Source organism: Rhinoraja longicauda, chromosome 1 (assembly GCF_053455715.1).
Source record: "Rhinoraja longicauda isolate Sanriku21f chromosome 1, sRhiLon1.1, whole genome shotgun sequence".
Lineage (NCBI taxonomy): Eukaryota > Metazoa > Chordata > Chondrichthyes > Rajiformes > Arhynchobatidae > Rhinoraja > Rhinoraja longicauda.
In genome coordinates this window covers 63118761-63137791 of record NC_135953.1, presented here as the reverse complement: position 1 = coordinate 63137791, position 19031 = coordinate 63118761, and the positions used below count along the sequence as shown (strand labels likewise).

Here is a 19031-nt window from a genome sequence, read left to right as displayed (position 1 = left end):
TTCATTCTTTGTGATAGAATTGTATAGATCAAGAAGTTATGATCTGAAGAAATTTGATCAATACAAATTGAAATCATCAGCAGAAAATGAAATTGTACTTGATGGTAAATGGAAGAAGTGATTAACAGTAATGGACAAGGGGTGGAGGTCAGAACTCTGTGAATACATCAATTTTCTGAAAGAGAGCTACAGGATAAATAGCCAATTTTATTAAACAAACAGTAAAGTGGTCCAGGTCAACACCAGCCAACAAGAAATTTAAATACACAAATATTATTTATTTTTATATTACTCTCTACAAACTAACACTTCAAATAACTTTCGGAAACTTACCTCAGCCAAGTAAGTGACCAGGTTAAAAGTGATATCTGAGAATGCATCATGGAGGTATCTGCAAACCACATTAATCCAATTTGCACTGTCTCGTGAATAACTGTGTGCGCTATACAGGCTCATCATGTGAGCCAGGTTGGAAAGTGTGGCTGTTTTTTCTTCTGCACAAACCTGAGAAAGGAGTAATAAATTATTCAAAAATAAACATGTACCAGAATCTAACTTGTCTTTTGCTTAGAAACTTTAAAAACTGAATGCAGTGTGACAATGTCCACAATTTCAGCATAACGTGCAGAAAAAAAAAGAAAAATACTTTTCAAGCATACTTGTAAGATTTTTCTTAGCTACCAAATTAGTACCCCATTTGTAAGAAGAAAACACACATGAAAATAAAATAAGCTATTTTTAGGTTTAGTTGTCATTCTCAAACTGTCATTTTCTTATAACTGTCCTTTAGCTATCCCACTTGTGACACTTTGAAGCCAGTTTTCTAATGCACTGGTATTTTTCCAACATGAACGGAAAGAGGAAGAGGAGTAGGAGAGTCAATTCCCCAAGTCTGCTTCATCCTTCAATAAGATTATGGCCGATCTGGTCTTAATTTCAAAACCACTTTCCTATTCTCTCCTCAGATTCCTGGACTTCTTTTGTGCCAACTTTGCCTTTAATACATTAAATTACTTAATCTCCAGTTCCTTAGGGCGGAGAATTCCAAAGATTCACCACCCTCATTTTTCTAAACTGGACAAATTATTCTGAAACTATGGTCCCCAGTTCTCGATCCGCCCACAACGAGAAACATCCCCTTGCCATCCACCCTGTCAATCTCCCTCAAAATCTAGTAAGTTCCAATAAAATCACCTTCTTTTACACTAACCTATTGAATCTGTCTTAATGTATCAAAACCTTTATCCCAGGAATCAACCCCACTGAATCTTATCTGTACTGTCTCTAGTGCAAGCATATCTTCCTTTAACATATCATCCTTTAACAAACTCTGTAGCATTCCAGGAGTAATCTCACCACTACCCTGAAAAATTAACTCTATAATTATACTTGATACCCAAAGATAATAGAGCAGAGCAAGATAGACCACTCGACCCTAAAAACCGTAGTATGTCATGGCCCCAATTTAGTAGGCAGAAACATTTAAAAAGAAAAATAACAAAAATCTGTGAGTTAATAGATGAGATACATTCTGCATTTTTATGGTATCATCACACATACTGTTCCCCAAAACACTGATTAGACTGCGAGAGGCATAGCGAACGGCAGGTTTTGCCTACTAAAATGGCGGACGTTACGCTCCTTTGCGTACTACACTTCAGTATAGGCGATTTCGACGGAGTGGTTCATCTTGCTCCTCTAGTATCTTTGCTGATACCCATTGCAATAAAGACTAACATTCTTATGTCACTCGCATGCTAACCTTTTCTGTTTCATGTATTTGTACCCCCAGATCCCTATGTAGACTCATTCCATTTAAATAATTGTTTTTTCATTCTTCCTTATAAAATGGAAAACCTAACATTTTCCCACATTATACTTTGTCTGCCCATGTCTTGCTCATTTATTTAACCTATCCATAACCCTGCATAACTTCTTTATATCCTCCTTAAAAGTTTCTAACAAACTTATTTATGTACCATCATTAAATCTGGCCATAGTATATTCAGTCACTTCAATCAATGTGACAATGTATCCAGATTCCTGTTTTGAAACTCACCCAATGCTCTTTTGAGTAAAGATTGTCCCAAGAACTTCTGCAGCACTTACGATTCTACATTAAAACTGTTTAACTTGAACTAAGTATTTTCTTTCACAAAAGGATCAACAACAGACTGTTACCGATATTAATGCATTCAAATGCATTAATCCTGACTATTTATTAAATATGATAATTTTCTAAAGTATAATTGGCATTAATTATTCCATTATTTATGTAATTGTTTATATTTGGGTTCATACCTTTGCTATTCTGTCAGCGGTCTCTTTGCAGAATTGCGTTGGGTTATCAAAATGTTGAATTAAATGAGGTAGCAGGCATAGAATATTTAATGGGAACCCTGAAAATAAATCAAAATTAGGTCAAATCCAGATTATGACAGTTAATATGATAAACAGGAATAAATAAGTAAACTAACTTGGGAGTATTGAGTATAAAGGAAGTCAGGTTGCAGCTTTATAAAACTTGTGGAATGCAGTTCTGGCTCGTTCTAATTACAGGATGCATGAGGAGGCATTGGAGAAGTGCGGTGGTGGTTCACGGTACAAGAGCACCAGCAGAGGTCGGGCTAGGTTCCTAGCACAGTTACATAACAGCAGAAAGGGCAAGGGTTTTCACAAGATAGTCAAAAGATCCTGGCACAGCAGCATGTCAATAATGTAAAACCCTATATACCAGATGCTGTAATAACCCATTTTAGTGCTAATTCCATGATCAATCTTCTCCCTGGGAATGCATTCCGAGCACCAGGTGAGGAACTTAAATGATACAAAGGAAAAATGAACAAATCAAACCTGATATGTGTGCAATAAAGGAATTAATAAAGACCTGAGCTAATTTGTCCAAGGTCTGAAAGGTATTACATTCCAATCTATCGCCTAGTTTATCACCTAAGATTACCAACACACATATAATCTATTCAAGGGTCAACTGTAAACACTTATTGGCACAGGCACCACTTTTATTTTTGCTCTTTCATTAGAAAAAAACAGTACTTCACTCTCACACGTTAACTCTGGTTAAAAACATGTCACAACCTCAGGCAGTTTTATTTACGACAGGCCTGCAGATTTTCAAAGTAAAAACGGTAATAAAATTGCGAATTGCAGTCTGACCTCTGATTTAAAATGAAACATATAGGACAAAGCAGCTTGCTTGACAGCCACCCCATTCACTCACTCCAGCACTATTGCACAGTAGCAGCAGTTTAACCATCCATAGAATGCACTGCAGCAACTCACTAAACTCCTGAGACAGCACCTTCCAAACCCATGACTTCTATTCAGTTAGAAAGGGCAGCAAAGCATGGGAACATTACCTACCTGGAAGTTGCCACCCAAGTCACACATCATCCTGGCATGAAAATATATTGCTGCCCCCCTCTCTGTCACTGGGTCAAAATCTTGGAACCCCTTCCCTTACAGCATTGTGGGTGTACCCACATCTCAAAGATTACAATCATTCAAGACGGCAGCTCACTACCATCTTCTCAAGTACAACCAGACGGGCAATTAAATACTGACTCAGTCTGCAAAGCCCATACCCCTCTTTCGTCAGAGGGTGGGTAAATCTGTGGAATTAATTGCCACAGAAAGCTGGGGAGGCCAAGTCAATGGATATTTTTAAGGCGGTGATTGATAGATTCTTAATTAGTACGGGTGTCAGGAGTTATGAGGAGAAGGCAGGAGTGGGGTTGAGAGGAAAAAATAGATCAGCCATGATTGAATGGCGGAGTAGACTTGATGGGCCGAATGGCTTAATTCTGCTCCTAAAACTTATGTACATTAATATTTTTTTAAAAACCTGCAAATGCAAGTTAAAACAAAAAGACACAACACCTTTTCTATCATGGCTTACATGGGTTATTTCAGATTTGCAGCACATTCTCAGAATTTGCTGTTTTACTTCAATCAGATTTATATTCCAATGATACAGCATGGAAGTTTATTTTGTTTGTTGTCCTGACTACTGGTCTGAAATGAAGGAACTCAACAAATGATGAGTTGACAATTATTCTTACCAGCAAGACTTCCAATTTTTCGGGGCAACATAATTCAATCAACTATCATATAAGATAATAAGGGATAGGAGTAGAATTAGGCCATTTGGCCAATCAAGTAATGGCCGATCTATCTCTCCCTCCTAACCCCATTCTCCTGCCTTCTCCCCATAACTGACACCTGTACTAATCAAGAATCTATCTATCTCTGCCTTAAAAATATCCACTGACTTGGCCTCCACAGCCTTCTGTGGCAAAGAATTCCATAGATTCACCACCCTCTGACTAAAGAAATTTCTCCTCATCTCCTTCCTCAAAGAACGCACTTTAATTCCGAGGCTTATGACCTCTAGTCCTAGACTCTCCCACTAGAGGAAACATCCTCTCCACATCCACTTTATCCAGGCCTTTCACTATTCTGTATGTTTCAATTAGGTCCTCCTCATTCTTCTAAACATTATCAACCATTTCCTAGTATTTTTCCCAAATATTTTTTTTATTTTACACTTCTTTCATTTCATTGGACTCAGGGTTTAAGTGAACATCATAGTGGGTGCAGCAAGTAATGTTGCAGCCTCACAGTTCCAACAATCAGGGTTTAATTCTTACTTTGAGTACTGCCTATGTGTTGTTTGCATGTTTTCCATGAATGCAAGGGTTTCCCTTGTATTACAATTTCCTCCCACATTCCAAAGCACCCAATGTAAGTTTTAAATTCTGATTGCCTTCGAAGTTTGGCAAGTTAATTAGGCACTGTAAGTGACCCCGTGTAGATGGTTTGTTGGAGAATCAGAGTAGACTTCATATGTGAGAAAATATTATTGTGAAATAATATTATTGGGATTGATGGAATTGTTCTAAGAACCAGCACTGAATCGACAGGCTGGATGATCTCCTTCTCTGTCATAAGAAAATATGAATATCTACACTATTTGACATCAAATGTCCATGTGACCAAACTGCATTGGAATATGAATACGTGGGGGTATAGGTCAAAAATCAACAAGCCATTCCACATCAACACAAGAGGATTGGGTGGTAAAAAAGGCATATGGTTTGCTTACCTTCATTGTATCGGCATTTAATGTAAGAGCCAGGAAGTCATGATGCAGCACTATAGGACTTTGGTTTAGGCACATTTGAAGTACTGCATGCAGTTCTCGTCACCACATTACAGGAAAGATGTGGAAGCTTTGGAGAGGGTGCAGAGGTTTACCAGAATGCTGCCTGGATTTGTGGATTTCAACTACATGGTTAGGTAGATTTGGATCATTTCCTCGGGAACATCGGTGGTTGTGGGGAGACGATAGAAGTATATACAATTATGAGAGGCATAAATAGGCCAGACAGTCAGAATCTTTAGGTTGGAAATGTTCAACACGAGAGGGCATAGTTGTAAGGTGAGAGGAGGAAAGTGGGGCATGGTTTTCTTTGCACAGGGAGTGGCATGGGCCTGGAACACACTGCCATGGGTTGAGGTGGAGGCGGATACGACAGTGGCTTTTAAGGGGCTTTTGGAACAGAGGAATATGGATCATGTACACACAGCTGAGATCAGTTTAACCTGGCATCATGTTTGGCACAAACATTGTGGCCCGAAGGGACCATTCCTCTGCTGCATCCAAAGTACTAGTTTTGAAAAACACCTGTAACTAACAGTGTTTTTTGTCCAATCTGTTATTTGCTATGTTTTTATTATTACAGTCTGGGTAACTTTGGGCTTCACAATGCATGACGTAGAATATTTCTTTGTTTTTCTGACCAAAGCTTAACTTACACCAACTCCCAATTTGAATTTTAGTAACAATTTGCATAAGTAACAAAAAAGTAAATTTCGAACAAGGAAGAAAGCTTGAAGACCAAAACCAGAAGCTTACCTGCTACCTGAGCTGGATCCACCAGAGAATGTCTAGAGACGGAAATTAGTTTGCTCAAAAGATGAACTGTCATCTCTTGAGTGGAAGCTGAGGTAAAGCCCTTAAGGAACAATTGTTGAAGGCCAGGAAAGTTCGTCCACTTCAGTTTGGTCTGCACTTTTTCAATCTTCTCCCGACTCTCTGATTTATCCAGAGGCAAATGTGTGAGTAATTTGTTGAGCAATTTTAGTGCCAAAAGGTATTCATACTCATAGTCTGACTCGAGTAGGGCTGCAGCTATCCAGAAAATTGTGGCCATCAGACTATTCGGGTCAGTAGTTGGATGCTGGTCAGGCATTTCACCCTCTCTGAGAGAGGATAGGCTTCGAGTCCTTGCTAGGTTCCCATAGTTCACCCTCCCATCCAAAATATCCAGTGTATTACTTCGACGTCTGTCACAACGCCTGTCTCCCAGCAGACTGGCTCGCAAGGAATTACTTCTTGCATGACAACTATAATGAGTTAGGAAACCACTGGTGTTGAGCGGGCTTGTGCTTAGGTTTAGTTGTCCAGTGCTTTTCCTGTTAGCTGCCAACTTGGTGCCCAAAAATGAATCAGCCAAATGTGTGCTGTAACAAGATAAGGACAAATACAAAAGATCATTTAGTATGTTTAAGGAGCATGCTGATTTTAAGATTATCCTATGAACCACACCAAATGCAGATGACGACAATTTTCTTTCTGTTCAAAACGTAATTTACTTTATGACTTAGGTCCTTATTTTATATCCTCTCCTGACCTTACTTCACTTTAGCTTAAAAGCAGCAACATTCAAAGTTGGAATAGGAGTAGGCCATTCAGCTCTTCGGGCCAACGTTTGAAGAGTGCCGATCTGAAACACTGCCTACCCATGTTCTTCTCAGATGCTGCCTAACCTGCTGAGTTACCCCAGCACTCTGTCTTCTTTCATGAACCAGCTTCCTAGTAACCTCAAGGCTCATTCATGGTTGATCATCCAAATTCAGTACCCAATAATGTTCTGCATAATTGTATGTTCCCCACATATCACCTCTACCATTCGGAATTTCTGCTTGATTTCTTATTTACATAATTAAAGGCCACTTTTAAAATTTATTTCAAATCACTTTATTTTGCTTTCCAGAGCACTTCCTTTTAATTTTTCGTCAAGCTAGCCAATTGGCTTGAAGTCATGGTTGAGGCTTATAACAAGTGGTGTACCACGGGACTCAATATAGGGTCAACTGTTGTTATTAACAGTTTGGATGTGAATGTAGGTGGCATGGTTAGGAAGTTTTGGATGACACCAAAAATTGGTGGAATAATGCTCGGTAAGGTTATGACGATGGGGTCTTGATCAACTTTGCCTATGGACTGAGGAATGGCAGATGGAGTTTAACTCAGATAAATGCAAAGTGTTGCACTTTGGAAGAACAAACCAGGGTGGGAATTGCATAGTAAATGGTCGGCCATTTGGAGTACTGTGTGCAGTTCTGGTCACCCCATTAAAGGAAGGATGTGAAGGCTTTGGAAAGGATGCAGATTTATCAGAATGCTGCCTTGATTTGAGGTTATAAGCAACAGGTACAGATTGGACAAACTTGGATTATTTTCTCTGACTCGTTAGAGACTGAAGGGAGACCTGATCGAAGTATATAAAATGATGAGGGGCATAGATAGGTAGATAGAACCTTCATTTGTTTCATCTCTAACATTTTTTATAAAGGATTATCAACCCAAAATGCTGTTTCTCTCTCTGCAGGCACTTCTTGATTAGAATTTCTTCGCTTATTATTTTCCAAAACGTACTATCACTATGACTACTTGCATAACCATATACCTCCATAAAGAAAACTTGCATGCATGCAAAAGAACAGCTGTTGTAATAACAATTACCCAGCCTCAAGTTAAAGGCATTTATAATTACAAATATACCGTTGGGATAAAACTTTATACTTATTAAAAGATGGGTGGTATTTGAAATGAAACAATACTTACTGAGAAAGTGCGGAAAGCAGGTCATAATGCTTTATTGTGTCTGCTAATGTGTCAATGGCAGACTCAAGAGTGAGCAGTAGTTCTATAACAAAACCCTGTTAACAGAACATCGATAAAATACTGAATTCGAAGAATGCAAATCAAAATAGTTCACACTTCAAACATTCTCTGGCTTCAGAATTGTCCAGTTGCAGAGTTCAAATCAAGTCCATCCAGATGGAACACTAAGTTCAAAAATTTCACATCATAACCATAACATTCATGATTTTAGATAGGTAGCTATTGACAAAAACTGCGACTCACATTTATACCACCCCTACATCCATCTTATTTTGTTTTACTTAATGCATTGCTTTCCACTGAAGCTTTGTAACAGTTCATTTCTTCTGCTTGCTGCTCTCGCACAGACCCCATTTTATCTACATTCTCCACCACTACCAATTCCCACATTTTGAAGATAAGTTGTAACAGATGACACCTTAACAGCAGGGGGACCAACATTCTGGCAGGCAGGTTTGCTAGTGTTACACGTGTGGGTTTAAACTAAGTAATGGGGGGGGGGGGGGGGGGGGAGGGGTTGACAAATTGGGAATATGAAGGTGGAGTTAAAGGGGAAGCAAATACAGGAGAAATTGCAAAGGACTCTCGAATAAATGGGAAGGAAAGTTCTAGATGGGATAAGAGAGTAAGGTCAGGGCCAATGGTGTCCGGAGGGGAGGTAAATACCGAAGTTAAAGTGTTGTATTTAAATGCGCGAAGTATAAAAAATAAAGTGGATGAGCTTGAGGCTCAGTTAGACATTGGCAAGTATGATGTTGTGGGAATTACAGAGACATGGCTACAAGAGGACCAGGGCTAGGAACTGAATATTCAGGGGTATACGACCTATCGAAAAGACAGACAGGTGGACAGAGGGGGTGGGGTCGCTCTGTTGGTAATGAATGATATTCACTCCCTTGCAAGGGGTGACATAGAATCAGGAGATGTAGAATTCTATGGATAGAAATGAGGAATTGTAAGGGTAAAAAGACCCTAATGGGAGTTATCTACAGGCCCCCAAACAATAGCCTCGACATCGAGTGCAAGTTGAATCAATAGCTAAAATTGGCATATCGCAAATGTAATGCTACGGTGGTTATGGGAGATTTCAACATGCAGGTAGACTGGGAAAATCAGGTTGGTACTGGACCCCAGGACAGGGAGTTTGTGGAGTGGCTCCGAGATGGATTCTTAGAACAGCTTGTACTGGAGCCTACCAGGGAGAAGGCAATTCTGGATTTAGTGCTGTGTAATGAACCTGATTTGATAAGGGAACTCAAGGTAAAAGAACCATTAGGAGGCAGTGTTCATAATATGATAAGTTTTAATCTACAAATTGAGAGGGAGAAGGGAAAATCGGAAGTGTCAGTATTACAGTATAGCAAAGGGGATTACAGAGGCATGAGGCAGGACCTGGCCAGAATTGACTGGAAGGAGACCCTAGCAGGGAAGACGTGGAACAGCAATGGCAGGTATTCCTGGGAATAATGCAGAAGTTGCAGGATCAATTCATCCCAAAGAGGAGGAAAGATTCTAAGGGGAGTAAGAGGCAAACCGTGGCTGACAAGGGAAGTCAAGGACAGCATAAAAATAAAAGAGAAGTATAACATAGCAAAGAAGAGCGGGAAGACAGAGGATTGGGACTCTTTTAAAGAGCAACAGAAGATAACTAAAAAGGCAATACGGGCAGAAAAGATGAGGTACGAAGGTAAGCTAGCCAATAATATAAAGGATAGTAAAAGCTTCTTTAGGTATGTGAAGAGGAAAAAAATAGTTAAGGCAAATGTGGGTCCCCTGAAGACAGAAGCAGGGGAATTTATTATGGGGAACAAGGAAATGGCAGACGAGTTGAATCGGTACTTTGGATCTGTCTTCACTAAGGAAGATACAAACAATCTCCCATATGTTCTAGTGGCCAGAGATCCTAGGGTGACGGAGGAACTGAAGGAAATTCACATTAGGCAGGAAATGGTGTTGGGTAGACTGATGGGACTGAAGGCTGATAAATCCCCAGGGCCTGATGGTCTGCATACCAGGGTACTTAAGGAGGTGGCTCTAGAAATCATGGATGCATTGGTGATCATTTTCCAATGTTCTATAGATTCAGGATCAGTTCCTGTGAATTGGAGGGTAGCTAATGTTATCCCACTTTTTAAGAAAGGAGGGAGAGAGAAAACAGGAAATTATAGACTAGTTAGTCTGACATCAGTGGTGGGGAAGATGCTGGAGTCAATTATAAAAGACGAAATTGCGGAGCATTTGGATAGCAGTAACAGGATCGTTCCGAGTCAGCATGGATTTACGAAGGGGAAATCATGCTTGACTAATCTTCTGGAATTTTTTGAGGATGTGACTAGGAAAATGGACTGGGTACTGATTGAGAATGATCAGCCATGATCACATTGAATGGTGGTGTTGGCTCGAAGGGCCGAATGGCCTACCCCTGCATCTATTGTCTATTGTCTTCTAAATACATGCAGAATCGTCTGTTTTCATTTTTAAGTCGCACAAATGCAGCACATTTATTCTTCAATTGACCAATATTCAATATGACTTTCTACCACTATGATTGCTGATCTATTAGGATGTTTTCCTTGACTTTCCTTAAACTATATGAATACAGGTGTGCATGGAAATATTGCAAATGTAAAATAAAGAACACATTGAAGATTTTTTTACTCTCATTAAAGTTGATTATTCACCTGAGCCTCTTCCCCTGCATCACCAACTGTTTCAACAAGTCTTGACAATACATCAGAGAGCGTGGATACAGTCAATGGCTGCTTTAGAGCTCTGAAAATCTGGAAAGACCTTCCAGCATAATGTCTGTTTGAACATGAAAGTGCTGTCTGCAAGGCCACTTCACTGAGGAGTTGCTCCAGCTGAAAACCTAGAAGACAAAAGAAACCAGAAAAAATGAACTTGATTAAAAGTTCAGATGCTCAGATTATGAACATTCATATTTGAAAACTTAAATTCTGATTACCTGATCTTGATTGCTTGAATATGGATATTACATGTTTTAAAAACACAGTTAACTGTTCAGCAGTTTTAATGTTTGGGTTCTTTGGAGAGACATCTTCATGATTCCAAAGTGGCCCTCGTTTTCTTTTGGAAAAGAAGAAAGGGTTTTCAGAACAATTAAAATACATCAATTACCATTCTCCCATTAGGTAAAAGAAGTCAAGTTAGTTAGACACACAGTATATTCAACTAACAACAGCTTACTCATATGTTCAGTTAAAATAATTAATACCAGAAGAAAATGAGTGCCAATTGTGATTCGAACATAATTAAATGCAACAAAAGAGATCTCAAAATATTCATGTGGGAACCTATAAAACTGAAGGCATTCCTTTCCTTTTATTAAATTAGAATACAATGAGAAGTTCACAAGGCCTACATTTAGGTTCCGCATGGTAGGCTGCTCTGGAAGGTTAGATCGCATGGGGTCCAAGGAGAGATAGCTGAATGGACAGCAAATTGGCTCCATGGAAGGAAGCAGAGGGTGATGGTGGAAGGTTGCTTCTCGGACTGGAGACCTGTGACTAGTGGTGTGCCTCAGGGTTCGGTGCTGGGCCCGTTACTGTTTGTCATCTACATCAATTGATTTGGATGAGAACTGACAGGGCAAGATTAGCAAGTATGCTGATGATACAAAAATTAGTGTTTTGCAGATAGTGAAGATAGTTGTGAAAGATTGCAGCAGGATCTGGATCGATTGGCCAGGTGGGGGGAGGAATGGTTGATGGAATTAAATACAGAGAAGTGTGAGGTTGCATTTTGGGACGTCGAACAAGGGCAGGACCTACATAATAAATGGTAGGCCTCTGGGGAATGTTGTAGAGCAGAGGGATCTAGCAGTACATGTGCATGATTCCTTGAAGGTCAAGTTGCAGGCAGATAAGATGGTCAAAAAAGCTTTTGGCATTTTGGCCTTCATCAGTCAGAGTATTGAGTATAGAAGTTGGGAGGTCATGTTGCAGTGGTATAAGACGTTGGTGAAACTGCATTAAAAATATTGTGTTTAGTTCTGGGCGCCATGTTATAGGAAAGATATTGTCAAGCTTGAAAGGGTTCAGAAAAGAATTACGAGGATGTTGCCAGGACTAGAGGGTGTGAGCTATAGGGAGAGATTGAGTAGGCTGGGTCTCTATTCCATGGAGTGCAGGAGGATGAGGGGGGATTTATAGAGGTGTACAAAATCACAAGAGGAATAGATCGGGTAGATGCACAGTCTCTTGCCCAGAGTAGGGGAATCGAGGACCAGAGGACATAGGTTCAAGGTGAAGGAGAAAAAATTTAATAGGAACCCGAGGGGTAACTTTTTCACACAAAGGGTGGTGGGTGTATGGAACAAGCTGCCAGAGGAGGTAGTTGGGGCTGGGACTATCCCATCATTTAAGAGAGTTAGACAGGTACATGGATAGGAGAGGTTTGGAGGGATATGGACCAAGCACAGGCAGGTGGGACTAGTGTAGCTGGGACATTGTTGGCCCGTGTGTGCAAGTTGGGCTGAAGGGCCTGTTTCCACACTGTATCACTCTGAATCTCTGACTGTATTTAGTAATACAAATTGACGTCATTCATGTTTTCCTAGAAGAAACATTCAGTTGCATGGATATTCATCTTCCCAATTTGGGTACAAACGGACGTTAGGCTTGGAAGGATGTGAGAGGCCCAGAATGCCACACTGATGTCCACAAGAGCAGGAAGATGTTACTCCATGATGTTGCATTTTTTTAATCCTGGGATGAAAGGGGGTACAACCACATTCAAATCTGGGGAGTGGAACTCTTTATTTAGTGACTTTGTACCTAATGTCACAGAAAGCCAAACCTTTGCGCACTCGATAGAAAACAGGGCAAATTATTATTTTCTCTTGTCCTTGCAGATTGAGAAAGTATACAATTCTGACAAAGGCTCTGCAAGGATTGGTACAGATCCAATTCCAGAGAACAAATGTCCTTGAAGGAAGTAATGAGAATTCAATTCCTGTCTCTATTGCTTACCCTTTCTTCTCTTATTGCGGAGAAAGATTGGCAAGCACGCTGATAAATTGTGGTATTTTACTTATTGATGATGTAATATTTATGCTTGCTCAAAAGGAAACTTTTTCTCCATAGAGATCGATTTACTTCCATTTGCTTAAGTTTACCAGTTATAAGTTGTGTCAAAAAGGGATAAAGATTTAACTAAAATATTGTATGGGGAGAAGGCAGCAACGGGGTACTGATGTGAATGATCAGCCATGATCACATTGAATGGCGGTGCTGGCTCCAAGGGCTCAATGGCCTACTCCTGCACCTATTGTCTATTGTATGATTCTAAATATTATCACATTAACTAGAAATTTCTTAAATAACTTGAAATTTCTACTTCAGTTTACCTTTGTAATTAAACACTTTTTATGAAAAATGCTGAGGAAGTGCATGATTTGCTTCAGAACTTGAGAATTCACAATATTATTTGAAATCTCAGTGAGAACCTTCCTCAGTTGAACAGGTATGTCAGCAGGTATGTCAGTAAGTGGCATGCCTTATCATTGGGGACACTACTTGCATCTCAAACAGCTGTGTGAACAAGCATAAAATAGCTAAATTGCAAGTAATTAAACCAAAATGGCTAGGCCCAACACACTACATATTCATGTGTTAAGCAATGTAGCCAGCTTTTGAGAATGTTAGGACATTGACTGAATACCCTTTCTCTAATTTGAGTGCATCAAATTTTCTGGTTCTTTTCTTCCTCCTCCATTTTTATATTGCGATAAACTCAAAGAAACTATTAATCACCAGTTCACACTAGTTCTATGTTATCCACTCCCAAAACACATTACGGGGAAATTGGACAGAGGCTAATTAACCTACAAACCTGCATGTCTTTGGGATTTGGGAGGAAACCGGAGCACCAGGAGGAAAGCCACACGGTCACAGGGAAAACGTGCATACTCCACACACAGAACACCTGAGGTCAGGATCGAACCTGCGTCCCTGGCACTGTGAGGCAGTAGCTCTGCCAGCTGTGCCGCCCAGATGCAATAAAATAAATCAGCACACACCAATCTTTGGAATGCAGATTATCCTTGTTGTATCCTGATATAGCCATTGAAATAGATACCTACAAGACTCAGAAAATTTGAGGACAACACAGTTATAGACCTAGCTCACACTTGCCCTTGTATTCTATTTATTTTGCATCAGGCACCATCATCAAGCTTGTTTATTTAACTTCATACATAATTTCAAATTACAGCCCTGGAATTTTATTTTAAAGGACATGAATTGCAGTAAATGCAGTATTTGAAGTGTTAATTGAGGTCTATTTTCCAGAAATTAATGTAAATTTTGTACAAAGTTAATTTTCAGAGAATCTTACCTTGTGGTTATAAATTCAATGAGTGCTTTCACCTTCTCATCTTGATCTGCAGTAATATCCACCTCACTTAAGATGGTGGGAGTGAGCTGGGGAATGGCAGCACTAGTAGTTCCCAAGCTGATGCTAGAAGAGGTAGAGCTTGAGCTGAGTCCTGAGTCAGTCATTGGCGATGGCTGGTAATCTGGTGCAAATTCACTGCCCCCTGCTGGAAGAATATTTTCTAAAAACATTAAACTTCCAGAAATGAAAACTGTAAAACCAGAGTTTAATAACTGAGGAAATAATTTCTGACAATGCAATAGAAAAATTATAATTATAAGACCATTAATATGATATTGATAATATTAATATGATATTGATATTAAGACTATGATATTAATTCAGAGAAAATACTTATGGATATAGACATATGGAATTTATAATTAACACCACCACAGAAAACGCAAAATATTTTTATATCTAATTGAGTAGAATTGTTTATTTCAGTTTGACCTCTGGTTAAGTTCATCTCTAAAATAACCTGGCTTCAGTTACAAAAATAATCGATTGTGCTCAATATTCACTGCTTTATTTGCTTCCTAATCGCAACACATGCACTCAGTATAAATGTATACTGTATATCCGGGACTATGGTTTGAAAAATAATAGAAAATTGCAACAATATTATTATTGGAAATATGGATTATGCATGTTCATTAACATAAAATTGTCATCACATTTTAGCCCTGATTAGCCATGATGGTTTCAGTGAGTCAGCATACTTCCTTTATAGCAGCTATATAACTAAACTAAACGGAACCTGTTCTTTAATTCTACGTCTCATTAAGAAATGACATTTCATCAAGTGATAAAAAAGATTCTAACACTGATTTATAACATATACAACAGTCACTAACCTGTAAAACTGTATTCTACATGAGTGGTTGGTTTGACAGTAAGCACCTTAGGTTCAGTAAAATCCCTGTTCCTGAGGAGAACGGAGGCCACAGCTTGAACATTACTGTTATAGGCCATTACTATAAGCAAGTGCAAAAGCAACCGCTTACAATGTTCATAAACTTCAGGATGCTGGTGATCAAATCCTATATAAATGAGAAAGAAAATCAGGAATGTTTTTTTTCTTTAAATAATTTAGTTACAACTAAACATGATTTGTGAGATTTAAAATGAAAAAGTAGGTCATATGGATCTATACTTTTCAACATATGTATTCAACATTCATATATTTTTTACATCCCACCATTGAGTAATGCCCAAAAAGGAGATGTAATAACATCTCGCAATTGTTTTAAAATGTTTTTCTGCTTTTAATATTTCTTCATCCAATTACAAAATGTATTCTAAAATTCGCAAACATATTCCTTATACTTGTACTGTGATTCTGCCGCATTAATAAACAAGTAATACTTTTTTTGCATTGTTTTTTCTTTTAATCCCTGGTCTGTGGAGAGGTGAACTTCTCTGTAGAGTAATTGCTCTGCAAATAACCTTAAGCTCAACATTTTGCACTTGCAATCAAATATCAACACCCTACACAGCATATTTACCTATAAATATTGCATGAAGCAAAAGGTGCATGTAGTTCCCCCATTCCACCTTTACACTGTGATCAACTATAAGATCTGTCAGAAGGATTACTGCTATGTTACACCTAGAAAGGAAACAAAAGCAGTTTTAGAACCAGACAAATGTAATGTAGCTGCCCATCAATGCCAGCAAGTTTTCTGAAATCTGAGACATCCCTCAATTGATGAAATGGTGCAGACATGATGACTTCAGTACATGACAAATCATTACTTCATATAGTTTAGTTAGGTGTGACATAAGATCACCCCTCAGCCTCCTGCAATCCAAGGAATAAAGTCGTAGTCTGCCCAACTTCTGAACTCCTCAAGTCCTGGCAACATCCTCATAAATCCTCTCTCCACTCTTTCCAGCTATAAGTGATAGGACATTTTTCCAATAAGTCCCTCAAAACCAGAGTGTTCAGTTATTAATTTTGTTTTGCCAGTTTTTTGAATTTTAAAAATGATTAAAATTCAAGTCACATTAAATCTTAATTTAAAACAAGCTAAGCCGAGTCCACGACAACACAATGCCCTGCTGTCATGCACCAATCGACCGAGAAGCTGTCAAACAGAATGAGCAGCTAACGAAATTGAAGAATTCTCAGATAGTAAACTAGGAAATAAAATGCACATTTCCATTTAAACCTTTAAAACTACACAAAACCACAAAATAAGAATTACAAAAGGTTAAAATTGAAATAACAAATAATAGGGTGGCACAGTGGGCTAGTGGTAGAGTTGCTGCCTAGAGCATCAGAAACCCGGGTTCGATCCTGACCACAGGTGCTGTCTGTATGGAGTTTGAACGTTCTCCCCGTGACCTGTGTGGGTTTTCTCTGGATGCTCCGTTTTCCTTCCCACTCCAAAGACGTACAGGTTTGTCTGTTAACTGGCTTTGGTAAAAAATTGTAAATTGTCCCTAGTGTGTGGAGGATAGTGTTAGTGTTCAAGAGGGTGGGGTAAGGGTGCTGAGGAGGGAAAAACATTAACATCATAATCCTGTATAGAATTCTGGAATATTTTTCAAAGGAAATGACAAACCACAAGTATAAAATAAGTTATTTAGGGCCAGAGAGATCAAGAATTAATTATTGTTTAGGCTGTTTTTTACAAACCTCAATAAAACTATGTAAATAAATGCAGTATTTTTGTTTTGTTTTAAAATCATGAACAGTTCATAAATACTTTAAGATCTTCTGAGTTTGTGACGTGCACTTTATGCAGTAAAAGACTACAAAACATAGTTCCCTGCCAAGATGCCAGGAATTAGTTACAGCAGTTCTGGATTTCTGGCTGTAACCCTCATGTGCACATTTGATAAGTTGCCGTTAGATTGCTACCAAGAAAGTGATGAATATTGTGTGTGTCCAGGTTATATCTCACATGAAATTTTAAGTTACTGACAGAAAAGGGGGGAGTTACGTGTGCGGGAAAGGGAGTGGAATCAACTCTTACCGTACCTTGAATTAAATGCATTTTGTTCCCAGACCAAATGGTTTGAAAAAAAAACCCTTTCTCTGACAAGGTCAGAGCAAATAAATAGAAAGCAAGTTTAGAATCAGGAAATCTACATTCTGTGAAGCAGTCAGTTATTTGCATTTCCACCTATTTAGTGTATACCATTTGGTGGTCATGATGTGCTCCTTTACATTGAAGAAAACTAGTGCAGATTGGTTGACCGCTTTGCAGAACATCTCCATTCATCATGCAAGTGTTCCCTTGCGCACTTTGCTCTATGTGTTTTTGTCCTCTTACATTGTTCCAACAATGCCCAGCATTACTATTAAGAGCCCATTTACACTAAGCCTGTACGAATCCCATTTTACTCTCCCCTGACTTCCACCAACCCCTCCCAGATTCTGTACCTCACCGACACCCTAAGGGCAACTTACAGTGACCAATTAACCCATCAAGCCATGTCTTTGGGAAGAAAGGGGGCATTGGAACACTGAGCAAACCAAGACCATCACAGAGGTGGAAGTTAAATGTGGAGCTGTTAACCCCAGAGAACATTGAGGAGCTAAAGAGGGTCTACGCATGTTGGAGAACTGTGAGGCCCCTCTTTGACTCCCCGACACATAGAAACATAAAAAATAGGTGCAGGAGTAGGCCATTCGGCCCTTCGAGCCTGCACCGCCATTCAATATGATCATGGCTGATCATCCAACTCAGTATCCCGTACCTGCCTTCTCTCCATACCCCCTGATCCCTTTAGCCACAAGGGCCACATCTAACTCCCTCTTAAATATAGCCAATGAACTGGCCTCAACTACCTTCTGTGGCAGAGAATTCCACAGATTCACAACCCTCTGTGTGAAAAAAAAGTTCTCATCTCGGTCCTAAAAGACTTCCCCCTTATCCTTAAACTGTGACTTCCCCCTTATCCTTGTTCTGGACTTCCCCAACATCGGGAACAATCTTCCTGCATCTAGCCTGTCCAACCCCTTAAGAATTTTGTAAGTTTCTATAAGATCCCCCCACAATCTTCTAAATTCCAGCGAGTACAAGCCGAGTCTATCAAGTCTTTCTTCCGAGATGAGAAAACATTTCTTCACACAGAGAGTGGTGAGTCTGTGGAATTCTCTGCCACAGAAGGTAGTTGAGGCCAGTTCATTGGCTATATTTAAGAGGGAGTTAGATGTGGCCCTTTTTGCTAAAGGGATCAGGGGGTATGCAGAGAAGGCAGGTACAGGCTACTGAGCTGGATGATCAGCCATGATCATATTGAATGGTGGTGCAGGCTCGAAGGGCCGAATGGCCTACTCCTGCACCTAGTTTCTATGTTTCTATATGAAAGTCCTGCCATCCCAGGAATCAATCTGGTGAACCTTCTCTGTACTCCCTCTGGTGGGAAGCAACCAAGGAGAACATCAAGAAGTTCTTCATCTCCAAAGGGGTTCAGAGAGTAAGACAGAGTAAGAGGGAATTGTGTCAACTCCAGACAGATTTGCAGCAACTGCTCCTTCTGAAGTTGAGAGGGGTGGATGTGAGGGAGGAACTGAGAGAGTTGAAGGGCCGGCAAGCTCGGCTCTTTACCTCTGAATCCTCCAAGATCATCTTCCGGTCCAGGGTCCGCCACGTGGAGCAGGATGAGACGTGCTCACGCTTCTTCTTCC

The 19031-nt window shown here is 39.6% G+C and overlaps 1 protein-coding gene across 6 annotated transcripts in view; it reads right to left on the bottom strand.

The window, feature by feature from the left end:
• fryl (furry homolog, like) overlaps positions 1 to 19031 on the bottom strand; it is a 275852-nt gene that overhangs the window by 62052 nt on the left and 194769 nt on the right. For 4 of the 6 annotated variants that reach the window (XM_078398759.1, XM_078398750.1, XM_078398757.1 and 1 more), the window contains 9 exons: positions 15895 to 15998; positions 15244 to 15429; positions 14348 to 14552; positions 10956 to 11077; positions 10672 to 10859; positions 7931 to 8025; positions 5936 to 6543; positions 2302 to 2399; positions 334 to 504 (listed from right to left, as the gene is read on the bottom strand). In XM_078398759.1, coding sequence (XP_078254885.1) covers positions 334 to 504; positions 2302 to 2399; positions 5936 to 6543; positions 7931 to 8025; positions 10672 to 10859; positions 10956 to 11077; positions 14348 to 14552; positions 15244 to 15429; positions 15895 to 15998 — 1777 coding nt within the window. The remainder of the gene's footprint in view (positions 1 to 333; positions 505 to 2301; positions 2400 to 5935; positions 6544 to 7930; positions 8026 to 10671; positions 10860 to 10955; positions 11078 to 14347; positions 14553 to 15243; positions 15430 to 15894; positions 15999 to 19031) is intronic. The other 2 variants (XM_078398756.1, XM_078398761.1) reach the window with 1 other exon arrangement.